This window comes from Anas platyrhynchos, chromosome 23, assembly GCF_047663525.1.
Source record: "Anas platyrhynchos isolate ZD024472 breed Pekin duck chromosome 23, IASCAAS_PekinDuck_T2T, whole genome shotgun sequence".
NCBI classification, from domain to species: domain Eukaryota; kingdom Metazoa; phylum Chordata; class Aves; order Anseriformes; family Anatidae; genus Anas; species Anas platyrhynchos.
This window is the reverse complement of record NC_092609.1, coordinates 4,850,632-4,871,160: the sequence shown is the minus strand read 5'-3', so window position 1 is coordinate 4,871,160 and position 20,529 is coordinate 4,850,632. Positions and strand designations below refer to the sequence as shown.

Sequence of the window (20,529 nt, the reverse complement as noted above, 5' to 3'; positions counted from 1 at the left end):
GTTGTCGAGAACTACATTGGGTACCTCAGAATTAGGAGGCTACTTTATCTCAAATGTAATGCTTCCCAGATGGATTGCCACTGTGGTACCCACAAGTGCAGCAGGTAGATAAGTACTTTGGTAAAGAACGAAAGATCCATTGTGTTGAAATAAGAAGGATTCTGTTTTACTGATGCTTAAAGCTGTGCTAGTGAAGCATATCCATTTTTGTGCAACTTCCTGCTATAGTGGGGATTACTGAACTCCTGCTGTTTTATCCATAAACCTAAAAATAAACCATGTGGTTTAATTGCTTATAAGTTGAGTAGTTTCTTGTAGTAGGAAATGTCTTAGCATCAGTATCTATGCTCTTGTGTGTGATTTGTGTATGATCTCTCTGGTTAAATCCTTACATTAGCTGAATATTTACTTTGCCATTGCTGTACCCAAATACTGAAGAAACAACAGCTGCTCCATCTTTAAAAATAAACATTAAAAAATGGGGAGGTGTGGTAAAATGCTGCTTCCCCATGTTTGAGGAGGTAAACTTTGAAGTTTGTACCTTTCTCCATGTCAAGAAAGTCTAATTTATAGAACAAAGTGGGGATGGTCTTTGAAACTTCAGATCTGGTGTTCCATGCACTAAATTCAGTGCATATCTTATTGATTTACAGGAGTTGGAACCATGCTTATTTCTGCAACTTACTCCTTTTTTTTTTTTTTGGGGGGGGGGGGGGCGGGGAGCAATTGGATTAAGCAAATTCCCAGCTGTGATTTATCTGTATTAATACAGTTCCAGGTGTTCAAAATAGGTATTCTCTTTAGTGACCAGCGATAGGACCTGAGGGAATGGTGTCAGGCTGAGGCAGGGGAGGTTCAGGTTTGACATCAGGAAGAGGTTCTCTGAGAGGGCTGTTGCACGCTGTACAGGCTCTCCAGGTACATAGCCACGGCACCAGGCCTGTCAGAGTTTGAGAAGTGTTTGGACTGCGCTGTTAGTCATATGGTCTGAATTTTGGGGTAGACCTGTGTGGTGCCAGGAGTTGGACTCGGTGATCCTTGTGGGTCCCTTCCAACTTGGGATATTCTGAGTCTATGAAAATACTTTTCTGGCTGTACTTTTTCTGTTAAATACGCATAGCTGTGATGGAGGGGTGTGCTCTCCCTGCAGACAAGTTTATGTCCTGAGCTTCCTTTAGAAAATCAATATTTTAAAGCACATGTAGCAGCAATGTGTCTAAGAACATTCTGCTTCATAAACCAGTCACAAACACAGGTCAGCTTGGTGCTCGGTGGGTCTTGCATGACCAGGGTGACCACAAGGCACGTCCATGCCGACCTGCCCCGCAGCTCTAATTTCAGCTGCCAGTCCTGAGCGCAAGGCTCAAAATAACTCAGTGGAGCTGAGCCAGCCAGCGGCTGCTGCCATAACCTGGAAGGAAACGACAGGCACTGAATAAACTTCCTGGGTCGGCCTGCGGCTGGAGCGCGGAGGAGAAGCGGCAGCGGGAGTGATGGGTTTGACCAGCAGCGTGAGTTGTCGGTACCTCTTGGCTTGGGTTAACCTTCCAGAGCTCTAACGCTGCTCCCGGCACAGCGTGCAGCTCTCGGGGCGTCGTCAGACATGTTGTGAACTTCCTGTTCCGCAGCAGAGAAACCATTTTGGCTCCGCGGGAGGGGATCAGATGGGTTTGGCACACCAGCAGTGAGGTTTGAGGTCCCGGATGGGGCAGGAAATGACATCCCCCTTCCTTCCTTACGCCCAGGTGCAGAGGGTAGAAATTCGTATCGCTGCTGTGAGAAGGAAAAACAGGATTTGGGCCTGAAAGTGGCACGATTGCTTTTATTTGCATGTTCCCCGTTGAGCCCTTGCTTACCCTGGAAGTCCTGCCCCAGGCTGCGTGTGGAGCATGGCGGTAGCACAGCGTTATCAGAGGGCTCGGATGGCAAGCACGCCTCCCCGTTTGTTTGCCTAAAGAGCACAGCAGTGAACTTGTTTCTGATCCTCTGCTGTTCTTGAGTGCAAGGAGAGTGAAGCTCAGTGGACTTGAAAGTGGCCCTTAAACACGAGGTCTGAGGCTGCGCTTTGTGCTTCATAGCCTCGTGTTGGTTAGCAAGGAAATGCAGAGGGCTGGAATGGTTCACGCAGGTGTAAACTGGAAATCATTGCTGGGAAGCCACGAGGAATGTCCTGGTAAATAATGTGACTGGCAGTAAACAGTCCCACGGAATGTGGGGGCAAACAGGAACAGAGTCAGGACATCTGACAGGGTTTGGGTGTGCTGATTTCCCGTCTTCTTCCCTTTCTGCACTTTGACCCCATGGGTATGTGGGAGGCTTTGGCAGCATTTTAGCACAATGAACTTAGGAGAAAAAAAAAAAAGTAAAAATAAGATGTGTAAAGAAGCTGAGGGTGTGCATTACTACCCAGTAGGTGGGTGATACCCCTACTACCCATAGGGATAGAAATGTGTTTTTCCTATAGAAAAAGCAAAAAAGTTCAAGTTAAAGGTATAGCTGAGGGGGATTTAAGATCGGAAGGTGTTGGATGTTTTATAGAAGTCAAATTTACTGAATGAGAAACAAACCTGATGGCAAGGGAATGTGCCAACATGATGTGAGCAGAGATGAAAAAGGAGAAATTGTTATTAATGTGAGTGAGACAAAGAATTTCGGTTCAAATGGAGACTAAATATTTTGAGGAATTGCTATTACCTTAGCTGTCAAATACCATTACGGAAAGCGCATCTTTATCCCTTCCTGTAGAAGCAATTGGGATATATGCCTTTTTTTTTTTTTTTTTTTTTTTTTTAATTCAAGCTTTCCTAGAAATTAAAAAATATATATATTGAAGGCAGTGCAGGAAATGTGTATTCTGCCTCTTTGGGAATTCAGCACAGGTTCAAGGCTGTGGGTGAGCAGGTGCCTAATGCACAGGTCCTGTATAGGGGAAACCAGCAGCTGGGAGTTGTCAGCCTCTGCTAAATGGCTCTGCAGTGCGTCAGGGATGTGTTGGCAGGCCAGATCCAGGCTTCAGTTTACGAGAAGACAGGCTCCAAGGCACAGAAGAAAGCTGGCTCTGCCCATCTCCCTGTTCTGATCACCCAGGACTGTCACTGCTGGCAGCAAAACCACAGGGCTAGGCTTCACTGCGTAGTGAAATTGCAGGGTATGGCTCTGTGTAACTAAATAAAGTTCAACCCTGAATACTTCCTCCCTTGCAGCTAGATAGACAAGTGACCTATGCTTTTTAACTCCCTGCTGTTTTTTGGTTGCCTCATGTGCTAACCACCCCATCCCCTTGTCATGTTCCTGCTGAGTCATGACTCAAACTGTCTTAGGGATGACAGCTCCGTTTCATTCTATTTTCCAGTGTTTTGTTTTTTTTGTTGTTTTTTTTTTTTTTTTTTCAAAATGGATTTATTGCAAAATATCTGGCTGGTTGAAAAGTTGCTTTGTTTAATTTTGGTTTGGGTGTATTTAATAGTGGCCCTATTTAGAAATAGGTGGATGTCAGACATCTTACTGCTGGAAGTGTGATCTCCTTGCAAATAAGACCTGGCTGATATAGGGCATATTATTCTGGAACTTCTGTCGGGTTTTTTGTTTTGAAATATTGACAAATCCAAACTTGTCTGCAGCTATATTTATGCCTTCTATTTTAGGATTACATACAAAATTTTATTTTAAAAGATTTAATTCATGAAAGTGTACAAGGATTTTTTTTGGTTAGTATGGGCTTAACACTCCTGTGCTTTTCTTAGGAAACATAATCCACATCTGACTCTATCATCCAGTTTGCTCTGTTTTTTGTTTGTTTGTTTGTTTGTTTGTTTTTGCTATTTTTGTTTTCCAGGTTCTAGCTGATTCCCAAGTATCATTGTAATGATGTCATCAAGAATGAATCTGTCTGCTGGCATTCCCAGTAGTAAAGTCAAGTATTCCAAGCTTTCCAGTACTGATGATGGATATATTGACCTGCAGGTAAAAAGTAGCAAAGAAAACCTCTTTGTACTGCTTCTCTGACTTTAAGCTACTAGTGGGGGCTGCTATAGCTTTGCATATGCATGTGAGACTGCTTTTTGTTTGTGTCCACCAGAAAGGTACAAAACTATCCACAAGCCATCACTCCAGTCTCTAGAAAGCTCACAGAGCAGAACTGGAAAAAACATTTCTTGTTTAGTAGCGTCAGATTCATTTCTTTGGAGGGAGATGAAAATCAGAGCAATGGGTATAAATGCTAGCTTGGACAACAGGGTCTGCATGGGCAGGGTTTGTTGCAGAGAGGCTGTTACAGAGCCATGCTTCAGGGCCACTGCAGTATTTCATCTGCTGTCATCTATGCCGTGGTTAGAAGGGATCTGTGCTGGGGTAAGCTGTTTAATTTTTTTTTCCCTTTTCCATCCAGTTCAAGAAGAGCCCACCAAAAATTCCCTACAAGGCAATTGCACTTGCTGTCGTGCTCTTCATGATTGGGACCTTTCTCATTATCATAGGAGCCCTCCTCTTGGCAGGATACATTAGCAAAGGTGTAAGTGGTTTGATTACACTTCTGTTACAAGTTCTGTATTGTTTGCCCCTCCCAAAGCCTGCCAGAACTATCATGTTCAGTGCAGAAATTCAGAGGAAAAGACCTGTAAACAAGAAAGTAATCCCCTTTCCTGCCACACTGGTATTTGCAAACAGGCCTGCTCCTCTGGCAGTAGAGTCCTTTATCTCTAGTTAGCAACCTGGCAGTGGGTCCATAGCTGGAGAGGACATCTGCAAGGAAGGGATGAATTTCTGTCCTACCGGGTGGAACAGTTCCATTTTAATGCCACATCATTGCAGAGATCAGCATGCTGTGTTGGTGAAAAACTCGTGGGATCATCACACTTCTAGTACAGATCCCCCACTTTCTCTAAGGGGTACCTGATTGCTATACAGAACACAGCACTGCTTTTCTCCCCTCTCTGCCTTTACGATCCATTGAAAGCAGATCTGATGCTTGCAGTTGACATTGTGCTGCTCTGTGACACACTTCTCCTTTTACCCTGTGCAGTATGGAACTGCTTTACAGTTGGCAGCTGCTGCTTATCGTTGTGGAAACAGCAGCATTTTGGCCATATCGGAAGCAGTCCAGGCCCAGATAGGAGAGCTTAGCCAAGCACGCAGGACTCAGCCTGTGGTTGGCAATTTTGTCATGTGATGAGTGTCAGGAGGAGCCACCCCTGCAGCCTAAAGGAAAAGTTCAGTTGAGGTTTCCTGTAGCATCAAGTGGATGCCAGACCAGGAAGAGGAATGAGAACTCAGCCTGAAGAAAGCTGAGAGATTTGAGATGGATTTTATTTTTGTCAGCTAGCCAGGCCTTAGGGATGAATAATTGTGGTAGTTTGCTTGGTGAGGCAGGACCTGAGTAAAAGAAAAGACCTTGATACGGATCTCTTACTGCACTTACACAGCTTTTCTGTCTGACGCAGGGAACGGACCGTGCTATCCCCGTGCTCATCATCGGGATTCTTGTATTTCTCCCAGGCTTCTACCACCTGCGCATTGCGTATTACGCTTCCAAAGGCTACCGGGGCTATTCTTATGACGATATCCCAGATTTTGATGACTGAATGCTGTTCCTGACAACGTTATAATTAGGTTAGTGTTAAGAGCTGCTAGTTACCCTGGGTATTGGAGGAAGCTGTTAAGATTGTAAATGAAGTCTATCAGTCATGTGATGCAACTTCCGCTTTTCAAAATTCGGTGCTGAAGTGCTGCAAGCTTTTCAGTTGGGGGAACAAGGGGGTTAAACATGGAATCAACCAAAAGTATTGCAACATTAGGTGGGAAGAACATGTGGTTCATCATATTTTTTCTCTTGGTTACATAATGCTGGTTGCTTGTAAGAAGTTACTCTTGGGCAAGGCAATTCTAGCAATTTTCCAAAAATAGTTGAGCCAGACAATTTCAGCAGTAAAGATACTTGTTTTTCTAACTGCTTCATAGAGTTTATTTTATTTTTTTGAGAGATCTTTTCTATGCTTGTTTTTTGAGTTGCAAACACCATACATAACTTAATTTTGCTCTCTGCCCATCAGAAGGGCTTCCAATTTACTTGTCTTGTGCTTGTCTTGAGTAATGGAAATCATATGTGTACAAGGGGGGAAAAATGCACTTGCATGAAATAATTTATACAAACTGCATTTGCTGCACAATTCCTTGCTAGACTGACCAATCTTATGCACTCACCAAACGCATTCTTCAGAAGCAAGCTGTTTCCCATGTCACTGCTACTCTTGGCAAAATCAGACTGTCATCCTTTAAAAGGATGGACTGTTGTGGGATTTGGCTTACTTTAAAATGAATAGAGACAGGGAGAAGAACTGGAGTATGGGCCAGCATTCAAGTGTCTAAATACAAAAATCTTGGGTTTGACAGGTGTGGGTATTGGAGACACCTGAATTCCAGCTATCTGTATGTATATTTGGGATCATTTTATCCTTGATACATTGTGACTAACTCCCTAAACCAGTGAAAAGAATCTCTGTATAGTTTGTACTGAATAAATTGTTTGTATTGTTTTGCTAGCTTCAGTAATAGCTTATTCAGGGAAAACCAATTGGTAGCTCTGTACTTGATGCAAAAGTAAAACTCGCTGTCTCCTTAAGTGGGAGTGAACCAAGTGTCCTGAAGGATAAGTATGTGACAAGATGTAGAAATGCAAGCCTCAAGTATATGTATTTTACATGAATAAACTTCACTATATTCTGTGTACAAATTACAAGCTCATCTTTTTCACATTCATAGATCTCAGTGTATGCTAAAAATGGTCCTGGGCAGAGAGGTTAATACTTCAGCTGAGTCTGCGGTTGCTTACTGCTTCTAGTTTCTGATGTAGTTGCTACAGTCAGCAATAGACATTGATGAGCCAGCAGCTTTGAAACAGCTCCAACTGCTCTGCAGGACCCTTGGCTTGGTTTTGGGCAGAGCTGGGAACCTGGAATCTCTAGAGCAGCAATGCAGAGTATCCTAGGTGTGACAAGATTATGTGCTGCTTCAGAAGCCCAGGCTTCACTTTTTGAACCTCTTGTGCAGTATTTGAATGTTCAAAGACCCCAAACTTCTAATAGCTTGGTGTCAGTGTCCAAATATCCGGTCCTTTTATGTAACAGGGAGTAGTGTCTACATGTGACTTGCAGTCTGGTACTGATACTCCAGAATTGTGCCAGCCATAGCTCATATGGACTGAAAATTTGAAAGGAAGAGGGACAAATACACAGCAGGTCCTTGGAGATGGTCAGAAAACTTTCTTGGACAAAAGTCTTGCTCTGAAAGTGCAAAATCACTTTGTCTTTTTTCCTTCCTCATTTTTCTATTCCTCCTCCAATGTTCTAGATTAAACTCAAAGCCTGAGCCAAGGTCTTCTTTTTTTAACCTACGACAATTCCCTTGTTTGACTTGATTAATTGGCTTGTGTGTGCCCCAGTGGTGCACTCTGAGGTCTAACTGATAGAATTCAGGATCTCCTTTTTGCCTTTCCATCTCTGAAGGCAACAACTACGTGTGTTCTCTCTTGCTCTGCTGCGTCACGCTGGCCCTGGCCATCACCCAGCTCATGTTCCTGACGCAGCCGGCCCCTGGGCTGGTGGCAGCCCAGCTTCCCAGATGTCACACACTGCTTGGCAGCAGCTGGAATCCCTCAATTAAAGCTGGGTCTGGCCAGGAAAGTCGCTGCTGACGCAAAACCATGAATCAGCCTCTATTAGGGGATAAGAATGTGGGTTTGTTTGGTTTGGGGAAAGGGGACAGGGAGTTGAGATGGAAAAAGAGGAGTAGGGGGAGAAGATGCCTTCAAGGGCTGATAGGATGCAGAAAGTTGAGAAGCCTGGGGCAACTGAGAGGGGTAAGTAAATGTAGGGGACAGGTGAAGAACATAGTGACATTTCTGGAGGGTTGACAATTTATTTTTTGAAATGGCAAAAACACCCTCAGACAACACAGCATATAAATAAGATCAGTCCCTACCCTGGTGCTCACAGGGCTGTCTGATGAATGGACACTGGGAAGATTTCCTCTCTACAGGGATGTTTTGCATCTAATTTGGAAAGTCAAAATGAACATTTCAGGGGAAAAAAAGGTGTGTTGACTACTCAAATGTAGATCCAGGCTACTTAATTCTTGGAGTTTGCGTGGTGTATTCTAAGTGTGGCTTTCAAGGGTACAAGTTTCTTTTGTGTCCAATCTTCTATTGTCTAGCTGTAGTGTAGCTAATACCAGGTGTTCATTTTTCCTTAGAAAATAAACTAATTTACATTTTGGAAAATTTGGGTAATTTTACTGTAGCATTTGTTTCTGTGATAAGCATGGTCCATACCTCTATGGCAGTGGTGCTATTTTGGGTAGGTTTGAGGATAATCAGGGCTGTCAGCTCTTACTTTTGTTAAAGTATTATATAAAGGCATCACAGTTTTCCTTCTAAATGCAGCCAGTGCCCATAGTGTTCTAGTCCCTGAGTGCTGATACATTACAACAGGATCTTTTACAGTTTTTCCTTCTACTCCAGCCACCCCATGGACCTGCATGGATGATTTGCACAGCTGGCTTGCCTCAGCTCCCAGAGTGTGGAGCTGCATCCTTGCCTCCACCCTGTGTGCTCGATGCTTCTGACAAAACCCACAGCTAAAGGCTGTGCTCCTCAGTTCCCCTTCTGTAAAATTGTCTGTTGTGGGTCTGGGGAGAGCTGACTGATGAGGGTAATAGGAAAATGCCTGTGAAGAAGGTTCTGGTTCTAGAGCACGGCTTGAATGACAAATAAGGCAGAGGCTGAACACTGATGAATGGGGGTAATACTGAAGTAGCTGTTTCCTTTATTGAGCATCATCCATTTTGGGCAATCGGTGAGGCAGCTGTCTCAGAAAAAATAGTTGGCATTTATATAGTTTGATGGGATATTATTATACACAGAAGCTCTGTAGCAAGAACAGGCACCCAGATTTAAGGCTTTTCTCTAGTTTATGAGTGCCTGAATTTATATCCTCAGTGATGTTTTTCTGTTGCTGTGGTGTGGTGTATTTATATGATTGTTTGATTCTAGAGTCCCCTGAAGGCCCAAGCTACTAGCAGTCCCAAAGAAATTCTGCCAAACATGTTATTTATAAAAGAAAAGAAGCCCTTTAGGGCAATCTCACGATTTTTACTTAAGTGTCTGGAGTGAGCACAGCTAATACAAGTTGCAAAGCATAATCACATCAGAGGAAACTTCCCTTAACTAGACAAGCTGTTTGAAACGTCTGGGTGAATAAATTGAGGGGAACAAACAAGGTACCACTGAAGACAGTCTGGGTAGCTGCAGATATTAACTATGAGCCCTAAACACTCATGCTAAATCCATAATGACTTTCTCTAATCCTCTTTTGCAGTGGCTCATGGTTAATGACACATGCTTTCTGAGACAGAATGCGACCCATTCCCCTCCTCTTCAGTAGGCTCCTTCTCACTGTTGGTGGTACAAATGCCAACCTCTGAGAGAGATGGCCACCAACAGCTCCTGGATCAAAACCGCCATATATAATTAATGTTGATTTTCTAACACCTCCCAATGCCAGTTCCAGTGAGAAGGAAAGTAAGGCAACAGACTTGTACCAAGCAGTGACATTCAAGCATAGAGCTAAGGAATCAACCTGCTGCCCACACACAGGCTGAGGGACTTCAGTGGGCTTCCAGGAGAGGCTTCAGACCTCAAGATGCTGCTGAAAGCAACGTAACAGTCTCTGCCAACTCATGCACTGGCTAAAGTAGGAGACAGCGAGAGTTTATAGCAAGCATCAGATCCAACACTGCACCTCCAAGGTTGTGGCTGATTCCCTTGGTGAAACGTTCTGTGCACGGGCCCTGCACAAAAGGGGCTCTTTGTATCACAAGGCAAAAATAGGAGGCATAGAGATACACTCAGCAGTAGAAAGGAGCAATAGGAAAAGCCAGAATTAACCAAAGCTTTGTGCAAATGGTTCTGATAAATGGTTGAGAGAAGAGGGAGAAATTGTGTTTCTGTAGGTTGCTTGATGTGATAAAGGCAGTGGTGTGGCAGTTCACCAGCCTGGAGATATTACTGCACGTGAGCCTCGAGTCCAAGTGAAACCACACCTGTGAAGGGTTTATCACACTGTGCTGTTCTCCCAGTTCATCTTTGTTTTAAGGTTAGTGGAGCCAACAATGCTGTGCTCCTTACAGGTGCAGTGATTTTGCATTTGTCCATATGAAGAGCCTAGTAACGAGGCATCATATGTCTCACTGTTGTGAGGAGGTGAGTGCTAATTCCTCTTGTCCCCTACAAGGACCCTAGCACCTAAATGCCTAGCAAACCTTTACCCACCAACATTCAATGGCAGTTAACCTGTGAGAGCTTTCTACAGGGAAGATCCTGGGAAAGGGGGTTGTAATTACTCTCAGCAACAACTTCCCTTGCACTATATATATTTCTTGGCATCATTGTTGATCATTCTCTCTGAAGTTCTCCATGTGTCAATTCTGATGGAAGTTCATGGGACAAGGAGAAGAGCAAGGCCCATCACTAATCTTGTGGTGGTGTAGCAAGCAGGATCTTGGGTTTCCAACCCAAGAGAAAACTTATTTCTCTTCTCTCAGCAGTGATTTTATGTCCTTTTTTTATAAATTGATCCTAGAGGCCTGGCTGGATGTCATCCATCTGGATGATCATCCCTTAGGGCTGAGGACTGTCTGTGGAGAGGGGTGGTTGTAAAGGGGCTGGGATGGCCAGCAGGTCTGTAACTGATCATAATCCTGAAAATATTTTAGTAGAAATTGTGTGAAACATCTGCAGAGAATGAGAGAGTGAGAATGTGATGACTGACTTGGAGCATGCTGCATATAATCAATGCACTACAAATATAGCCATAAAATGAATGTTTTGCTTGAATAAACAGTGCAATCTACAACAGCACCTCTAGTGCCCTTCCAGTACCCATCACACAGGAACAGTTAAATTAGACCCTACAGTTGCGGTCTGCTTTCTTTCTGTCACCTGCAGTTAGCCAAATTCAGCAACATTTGCCATGGAGAGGCTCCATGCTATGATGCTACTTTTATAGCAATACGGATTTTGCTTAGCGTAAAAAAACAACGTAAAAACCTGCAGGGTAGGAAGAAATGACTCAGCACAACAGTTCTGTCCTTTCTAACCAGATTTGTGCTATACTCCACTTATGCTGAGGTCTAAATGAGTCTCACCACATTCCTCCCCCTCATGCCTAGTCCTTAAAAGTCCAAAGCATCAGCCCATTCATACAACCACTCCTTGCATCTTCTGTCTTTCCCTAACAGCTCGTTAGCTCCTTAATATTTCTCTCTCCTTACCCTTCCTTTGTCCTGCTCCTCCCAGCAAGATCACCACCTGCAAAGCACCTCCCTGACTTCTGCCTTTCCACTGGGCAATTTTCTCATTGCTGTGCTCTGGAGCTGCAGCTCATCAGTTTAGCAGGTAAGTGCAAATTGTCCAACCCTCAGATCTCTCCAGCCTTCCAGCTGCTAGCAGAACCCTTTAGTTTGCCTTCTCCAGCTCAGGGAAGACAGTAATTCTTCCCTCGTTTTCACCCTTCTCTTCCTGGTGAAAACTGCAGGCAAAAATTGTTTTTTCCTAGAGCTCTGCACTCAGCCCCAGTGATGCCTGCATGCTGCAAAGCAGCTGGCACGCCATGTTCCGTGCTCACTGAGTGAAATGTCAGTGTGTGTCAGGGCTTCCTTCTTCCTTCCGTAATACACAAGCAGCTTGAGATTTTTAGGAATGCTGGATTTAACTAAAAATAGTCCAGACAGTTCAGTGGGCCACGACAGATTCCTCCCTCCCAAGAGTTTTGTTCTGAGATAGAGCCAAGGGTCAAGGTAGAAGAAAAAAAAAGTCTTTGAAAAAAAGCTTAATTGTGGATTAGAAATTGTTTTCAAATAATTTCATTGAGCTTTCGCTGGTGTAGATGGACTGTTTTTCTAGTCCAGGCTCAGGCAAACTTTCTTTTGTGCTGGTTGGGTACATGTTCTATTGAGGCCTTTGCCTTCCTGCTTTCACCTGTGTATAGGAAGGTGTTAAGAAAGTTCTTTTAATTGGAAGTAAGGCAATTATTAAGAGGTCTTTTTTTGTGGCCATGGACAGAGCTTGCTCGTGACAAGAGTCAGGAAGCAAACATTTCCTTCCTTTACATTGTATTGTGTTGGATATTAAGCCACGATGCTGTCCTCCATCTCTTGGAGCTTGCCTTTCTGAAGGTGATCTATAACTTTTCCAGTCCTGCTACAATTACAGTAAGGAAAAAAATTGCAATGAATTGTCTTTGAGAAGGCTCCATTTCTGCAAAATTTTTTGGCACTGAAAGCATAAGTTCCATGGAGGAATTAACATTTTAGTCTGAGTTTGCAAAACAAAGAATAAAATCCACCAGTCACCACTAATTAATTTTATTTTGAAATATTTACTTGGGCTGCAGTAGTAGCTGCTCTTAAGTCTGTAAAGGATTAGCTGCCTGCTAGTTCATGCCTGCAACCATTTATTTAAGCTGTTGCTGCAAATCATGCTGTTAACCTGTCATGCAAGGTTTCAGCCTTTCTTTGCTCGTCAGTGAGAAACGCATGGTACACACAAGTCGCTGACGCGATAGTGGGAAGTTAACACATCCACAGTCAGGTCTTCTTCCCCCAATTTAACATGCTTCTTGAAGGAGGGAAAGACAGAAGATACATATAGTAATAATTGTCTACTCTGTGTAGGATATTACAAAGTCTGACTAACAGAGGCTGATAGAAGTTTAAGGAACATGAAACGTGTGTACAAATGTATCACGTTCCCTGCCCTGAAGATATGGTCAGCTTTCACTTCTGTGCTTTTCCATGTGCTGTTACCGAAGACAAATAGCTCCTCTCTCTCTCCTGCTGACCCATCAAAAAGGATGCAGCATTTCCATTGCACTGCATCCCAATGTTTGGTTGCATTTGTCATATCATGTTGCATCTTTTTTAATGTAAGTGTTCAAACCAATCATAGAATATCCTGAGTTGGAAGGGACCCATAAGGATCATCAAGTCCAACTCCTGGCACCACACAGGTTTGCCCAAAAGTTTAGACCATGTGCCTAAGTGCACAGCCCAATCACTTTTTAAATTCAGACAGGCTCGGTGCAGTGACTACATCCCTGGGGAGCCTGTTCCAGTGTGCAACCACCCACTCAGTGAAGAACCTCTTCCTGATGTCCAGCCCAAACTTCCCCTGCCTCAGCTTAACACCATTCCCGTGGGTCCTATCACTGGTGTTTACAGAGAATAGGTCACCTGCCTCTCCACTTCGCCTTGCAAGGAAGTTGTAGACTGCGATGAGGTCCCCCCTCAGCCTCCTCTTCTCCAGGCTGAACTGGCCCAGTGCCCTCAGCCGTTCCTCGTACGTCTTCCCCTCCAGGCCTTTCACCATCTTCGTAGCCCTCCTCTGGACACTCTCCAACAGTTTCATGTCCTTTTTATACTGTGGTGCCCAGAACTGCACACAGTACTCGAGGTGAGGCCGCACCAGCACAGAGTAGAGTGGGACAATCACCTCCCTCGACCGACTAGCAATGCTGTGCTTGATGCACCCCAGGACACAGTTGGCCCTGCTGGCTGCCAGGGCACACTGCTGGCTCATATTCAACTTGCTGCCAACCACAACCCCCAGATCCCTCTCCAGGGGGCTGCTCTCCAGCATCTCATCGCCCTGTCTTTACATATAGCCAGGGTTGCCCCGTCCCAGGTGCAGGACCCTGAACTTGCTCTTGTAAAACTTCCTGTGGTTGGTGATCGCCCAGCTCTCCAATCTGTCCAGATCTCTCTGCAAGGCCTTTCCACCCTCAACAGAGTCCACAACTCCTCCAAGTTTGGTATTGTTGGCAAATTTGCTCAAAACACCTCCTAGTCCTAAATCCAAATCATTTATAAAGACATTGAAGAGGACTGGCCCTAAAATGGAGCCTTGAGGGACCCCACTAGTGACCATCTGCCAGCCAGACATGGCCCCATTAATCACAACCCTTTGAGCCCTGCCCGTCAGCCAATTGCTCACCCATCGTCTGATGTTTTTGTTAAGTTGTGTGCTGGACATTTTGTCTGGTAGGATCCTATGGGAAGCCATGTCAAAAGCCTTGCTGAAGTCCAACAAGATCCCATCAGCTGGTTTCCCTTGGTCAACTAGATGGGTGATCTTATCATAAAAGGAAATCAAATTTGTTAGGCAGGACCTACCCCTCATGAACCCATGTTGGCTGGGACCAATGACTGCATTGTCCCCCAGGTGCACCTCAATAACTTCAAGAATCATCTTCTCCATAATTTTACCAGGCACTGACGTGAGACTGACAGGCCTGTAATTGCTAGGGTCTTCTTTCTTACCCTTCTTGAAAACTGGCACAACATTTGCCAGCTTCCAATCTACTGGGACCTCTCCAGATTCCCAAGATCGTTGAGAAATAATTGAGAGAGGTCCCGAGATGACATCAGTCAGCTCTTTAAGCACCCTGGGATGGATCCCATCCACTTGTATGGATCCAGGTGGACTTGTATGGATCCAGGTGGAGTAGCAAATCCCACACACATTCAGGGTTGGATGGGAGTTTGTCATTCCCACCGTCATGGTCCTCCTGCTCAGGACACCCAGGGTCCTGAAGCCCATCATCGGCATTGAAGACAGAGGTGAAGAAGGCATTAAATGTCTCTGCTTTGCCTATGTCATTGTCTGTGAGGAGACCTTCCCCGTCAAGTAGCGAACCTGTTTTCTCTGGTTCTCCTTTTTCAGTTAACATATCTAAAAAAAACTTTTTTATTGTCTCTCACAGACATGGCCAGCTTCAACTCTAGTTGGGCTTTGGCCCCATGAATTTTATCCCTACAAACACGAACAGCATCCCTGTATTCCTTCCTCATTGCCTGGCCCTCCTTCCAGCAGCCGTACACTTTCTTTTTCTGTCTAAGCTCCAATAGAAGATCCCTGGTCAGCCATGCCGGCCTTCTGTCCCGCCTGCCTGCCTTCCAATATTTTGGTATCGCCTGATCTTGTGCTAGTTCCCTGAGCAGCCTGAAGTCTGCTTTCCCCCTGTCCAGGGCTGAAGTTTTGGTGGCAGTTTTCCTTCTGTCACCGTAAATTCTAAACTCAACCACTTCATGGTCACTATGACAGCCGCCAATTGCCACATCTCCCACAAGACTCTCTCTGTTTTCCAGCAACAGATCAAGGACGGCACCTTTCCTAGTTGGCTCCCTTAGCACCTGCACCAAGAAGTTATCATCTAGGTGCTTTATGGACCTCCTGGACTTGCTCGTGTCAGCTGTGTGGTGATCCCAGTTGACGTCTGGCAAATTGAAATCTCCCATAAGGACAAGGGGAATTGATCTCGAGGCATCTCTTAGTTCTGCAAATAATTCATCGGCGTTGTCGTCCTGGCCAGGTGGTCTGTAATAGATTCCCACAACGACATCCCCTTTATTTGTTCATCCCTTAATCCTTACCCAGAGGTACTCAACTTTGCCATCCCCAACCTGAAGTTCCACACAGTCCAGCCCATGCTTCACATACATTGCCACCCCACCACCTTGCCTGTCCCCCCTGAAGAGCCTGTAACCATCTATTGCAGCACACCAGCCACAGGACTCATCCCACCAGGTTTCACTTATGCTGATGATGTCGTAGCTGTGGGACTGGGCCAAGACTTCTAGCTCGTCCATTTTACTCCTCATACTGCATGCGTTTGTGTAGAAGCACTTCAAATGCGCTTCCCTACACACAGCACCTTGTGGAGCTGACCGAGGGACCTCTGGCACACAGTCCCTCTGGTTCTGGCGCACGATCAACGAAAAGCCAGCTACCAGGGGAGTTTTCACACACAGAACAGCATCAGCTTATGAGCTAAAAGCGATATTCAGCAAAGGAAGTCAGGGTTTAGAAAATCTTGCAGAAAGCTGACATTAAATGCTGGGCCAAATTCTTTGCTGACACCAATTAATGTCAATTAGGGAGAGGGGTCAATTAGATAATAGACTGTGTAAGACATTTGGACATGAGATTTCTAGCCTGCCCAACTCACTCCTTACTCAGTCTCACCTCAGCAAGGATTATTTCTTACTCTTACACATGTGTATTCAGTGTAAAAGTGAAAGTTTTCAGGTCCTTAAACATACAAATACGAATTAGTATCACCGTATTATTTTCTACCAGTTAATTTTCATTAACACCATTAGAAGAATTCTACCAGATCCTTCAATATTCATTTTCTTGTCTCTTAATACTAACAGTGCATGTAGCAGCATGACTTCTTCAGCACTATTTTGGGTGGTTCTTTTCCAGACAAGTATCTTATTTTCCCTGTATTTGGTTATGCAGGTCAAGTGTATTTTTTTTTTGCACAAGAACAGCAGCAGGATTGTAATGTGGCCAGTTCAAATGTATGTCTAAAAGTAGGCCAGCGGATGGTCTCCAACTACAAATAATTAAAAAAAAAAAAGTATTTGTAAAAGTTTCTCTGTTGTGCAACCACATTTCAAGTTGCTGAGAAGATACTGCAGAGTTCAACTTGTTCAACAGCCTCCTTGTGTTTTAACCCTCCACATGAAACAAAGGAGACTGACTGTCTTTGACTCAGACCCACGGCAGTCTGAGACACTGTGTGTTTGAAGCTGACAGCCTGCTCCTCTCCAGGGAATTTAACATCCCTTCAGCAGGGTCAGCACACCAGGATGCTGTCCTGGTCCAATGCTCCCTCCCCATCCTTCCTACAACAGGATGGGAAGCATTGAAATAGGAGGGTGTATAGGCTGGGTGCACATCCCTTCTCCCACATCTGCTGTAGGGAAAATAATTTAACAGTGGGAGGACAGCCCAGAACTTGCAAAATCTCCCCTTCAATGACACTGTATCAGTCTGGCACTACCTAAGAGTAATGGAGAGGTAGGACTTCAGGCAGGAAGGAGTTACCTAAAGGAAGGGCAATTTGCTGGGGGGAAGTTGGAGTTCATTGTTCCAGGCTCTGCTGTGGATTTCCTTTGCATCCTTTCGTCTCTCTGAGTCTTGGTTCTCATCATAAAAGGGGTTGCTTGTCTTTCTTTTTGCTATTTTCGTAAAAGGACCGACTGTAAGCCCTTCATAGCATGGACTCTACCTTAACCTGTGTGCAGTGGCACAGTGGGAAAGCTCTGTCAGCAGGGAGTATAAATAGTGAGTCTGTCCAGCCCTGTGGCATCCAGGTTTGCTATAATTGCCTCGTTTGCACTCCTGTGACAAGTGTTAGTTCAGCTGTCAGGGAAAGAAGGAACTGAAGAGTATTGCCACAGAAAATTTCCAGCTCTTGGTTTGCCCATTGTGCTTTGGTTTGGGCCCAGTTCTCCCTCCTGCCTCAGGGAGTTCTTCTTTTTCTAGCCAAGTGAGTGACGATTCCCACAAAGTATCTACCCAGCGTGACTCCAATTTCAGAAGCTTTTAGAGGGCTTGTTGTGGTACTGTCTGTTTCCCTCTTTGACTCAGCACCACACTCATTTATTTTGTGTTTTGCTACTCGCTAGATTTTGCAACAATCATTTTTCTACCATTTCTGACATTGCTGTGTTTTTGTAACCATACATTCATGTGATGAACTAAATGAGTCATGGGCATATAGAGGATAAAAGCAATTACAACATCCAAGACCATCCTTCCTCTGAACACACTGTGGATGTTCTTTCAAAACTGTTTGCAATTTTCAGGTAATGAAAAAGTTAAAACGGATTCTCTCTCTGCTGTGACTTCTCTGCTGAGATACAAGTAAGCAACCACAAAAGTGCTGCTTTCTGTTCTTTGCAAAGTAAAGGACCTTCATTTGAACCCCCCAGTGGAGGTGGCTTAATGAATCATAGAATGGCTCGGGTTGGAAGGGACCTCAAAGATATCCAGTTCCAACCCTCTGCCATAGGCAGGGATGCTGCCCACTAGATCAGGTTGCCCAGGGCCTCATCTAACCTAGCCTCAAACACCTCCAGGGATGGGGCATTGACAACTTCTCTGGGCAACCTGTTACAGTGCCTCATATGAAACCTGTTTTGTTCTGTGCTGCAAAACTCCTCTAACGGACTTGCAAATGATTTTCACAGAGCACCATGTCCATACCCTTTTGGAAACAAAGCGGAAATAAGTCACTTTTTGGCCTGATCCTGCCCATATACATTTATCAACTGAAGCTGCCATTTATTGCTGCAGGTTTGAACAACAGTCACTCAAGAAATTGATGTAAGATGGCAAAACTCATCTTGTCTCCTGCCTAGGCACCATCTCTCCAAATGACACAGACTTCATCTGATGGGTAGCTGCAAGCAAAACGCCAGTGTGAATGTGCACCAGCAAAGCAAATATGTCAGGAGCTGTCAGCCATGGGCTTCTTGCAGTCCTTCTTTTGTTGCCACAACATCTCAGGGTCAGGAGATAAGGCTCCAGCAATTCAGCAGTATTGGCAGCTAAAACTTGGCAGAAACATGAGAACAGGGAGGATAAATGCATGCTGCTTTCCTGGCCCCCTCCTGCTACCATTCTTCCTAATATATAAAGACTCTCCCTTGGCTAGTTGCTTGTGAAAAGAGGACTGGGAATGAACTCTGAGATGTAGCTAAACCTATCTCCTCCATCCTCTGCTAAATACAGGCCTTACACCAGAGTCAGCAAGTTAAACGTTAACTATTTGGTGCAGCCCCTGAGGTGCCAGATATAATAGCATCAGGAAAATTGGCTTCTCATCTGAAGCTGTCCAGTTGAGTCAGTGTTACTGCGTGTTCCCTATTACTTGCACTTCCCCACATTCAGTGACAACATTTCAATGAATATTATTTGGCCATGATGGTCTAATCAGCCCTATTGCCGGAAGCACAGGAGGATTTCTTGGTTGTTTGTACCCCACTGGCTGCCAGAATCTGGTCTCCATTTACAAAATATTTTGCATATACAAAGGCAAAGGAAGGTCTCTCTCCAAAAGTTACCAGAGGCAAAACCATCTCGATGTGAACAGTACAGATCCAACAATTTTGCAACTATGCAGACTTTTTCTTCTCTCCCCCTGTTGATTTATTACGTGAATTCTGGCAACTGCAACTTTGCAACTCGTGCTATTTATCTTTCTATATAGCAAGCACAGCAGTACACCTTCCTCTTGGATCACTGACTGAAGCCTCAGTAATTTGAGTACTTGGACCAAAGTAGTCTGCGAACCTTGGACCAAAAGACCTAAAAGCACTCTGCACTAATTAAACCTCATAAAACTCTTCCTGGGTCTTACTGTCTCCATTTTGCAGATGACCAAACCAAGGATTTAGCTCTGATGGCAGATCAGGAAGTATGCTGTTCAGTTTTTAAAATACTTCCTCGAAAGAAATAATTTTATGCTAACTCTAATTACATATAGCACTATGGGGGAAACGCACAGCAATTAAGTCACAACTGTCCACAAGATCAGCCATAAATATATGAAGTGGTATTTTCCGCTAGGTGGTGGTAGACAGCATTTTCAAGAAGGGTTGTTCATCCCTTCTTTACCTTATAGATCCAGGGTCCGCCCAGTTCAGTACTCTCTTCCCCTAACTCCGTATTTCAGAGGAGAAAGCAAAAATATCACTGCTTGTGAGTAACAAACTACCTTTCCTAGACCACTTTCTCCTTTCTCCTCTTAGGCAGCCATGAAAATACCAGGGGGTTCATTTTTACTTCGTGTAATCAGGTAAAAGGCATTCCTATTATTGATATAGATGTTCCATTCTGGGTTGTTAAAAACTCCTGAATTCCACCTGTGGGATCCACATTGAATATTGTTAAGGTGATCGAGGCAAATCACTTTTTTTTTTTTTTTTTTTGACAACATAAAACTAGGTAGGGAATTGGAAATGGGCCACAGATCCCAGACCCAAAACAATCATCTCTGGATATAACTGGATGTGAAGTTGTGATTTGGTCTTTTTGGAGATCCTGTACTCAGATCAATGACACATGCCCAAATTGAGGTTACATTTCAGTTTAAACTGGGAATTTTGAGTAAACAAAGGAGATGACAGCCAAAAAGATTTCAGCATTTAAATTTATGCCAGTAACGCACGTGTTGCATATCAAGAAAACCCTGACCTGTAGTCCTGTCCTTACCATTTTATTTTTACAGAGCCATGAAGAAACAAAGAAAATAAAACGGGCATGCTTGGGGAACATACTCATTAAAGGTTACCTCAGACTATTGCAGTAATATTGTGTTCTCTGGCTACAGAGAAGGACACACAGCTCAACCTACAGGCTCAACTGTCCCACATCTGTTTCTCCTTATGCAGACTTCCAGTTTCACATGGGCACAACCTCACCACAAAATCAAGTCCCTACTTGCATGCTGTCGTCAAGATGTTCCAGTGATTCAAGCTGGCAAATACTACAAAAAAAAAAAAAAAACAAAAAACAAAAAACAATTTGCTCATGTACTCTCTAATCATTACTACTGTGATTACATTAATACTATAATATTTATCCTGCGTTATGAAAGCAAGCATAATGACTGATTAGCACAGAGG

General features: G+C 44.2%; 2 protein-coding genes across 14 annotated transcripts in view; both read left to right on the top strand.

The window, feature by feature from the left end:
* Positions 1 to 1,353: 1,353 nt before the first annotated feature.
* On the top strand, positions 1,354 to 19,250 carry TMEM230 (transmembrane protein 230). Of its 13 annotated transcripts, none has more exons than XR_005260708.2 (7): positions 1,354 to 1,511; positions 3,836 to 3,963; positions 4,388 to 4,510; positions 5,439 to 5,607; positions 11,348 to 11,446; positions 17,707 to 17,764; positions 18,197 to 19,250. XR_005260708.2 is itself a non-coding variant. In XM_038166819.2 (5 exons), exons 2-4 carry the CDS (start codon positions 3,865 to 3,867, stop codon positions 5,577 to 5,579), a joined length of 363 nt encoding a protein of 120 aa, XP_038022747.1. In that variant the 5' UTR covers positions 1,354 to 1,511; positions 3,836 to 3,864; the 3' UTR covers positions 5,580 to 5,607; positions 18,197 to 19,250. The 13 variants fall into 13 exon arrangements, 6 of the variants coding, with proteins under 6 accessions (XP_038022747.1, XP_038022745.1, XP_071883288.1 ...); XR_005260706.2 differs by having other exon boundaries at positions 18,091 to 19,250; XR_005260714.2 differs by lacking the exon at positions 11,348 to 11,446.
* Positions 11,428 to 20,529, top strand: part of SLC23A2 (solute carrier family 23 member 2) — a 69,568-nt gene continuing 60,466 nt past the window's right edge. The window contains exon 1 of the mRNA XM_038166813.2: positions 11,428 to 11,446. The gene's annotated coding sequence lies outside the window, so the exon portion shown is untranslated. The remainder of the gene's footprint in view (positions 11,447 to 20,529) is intronic.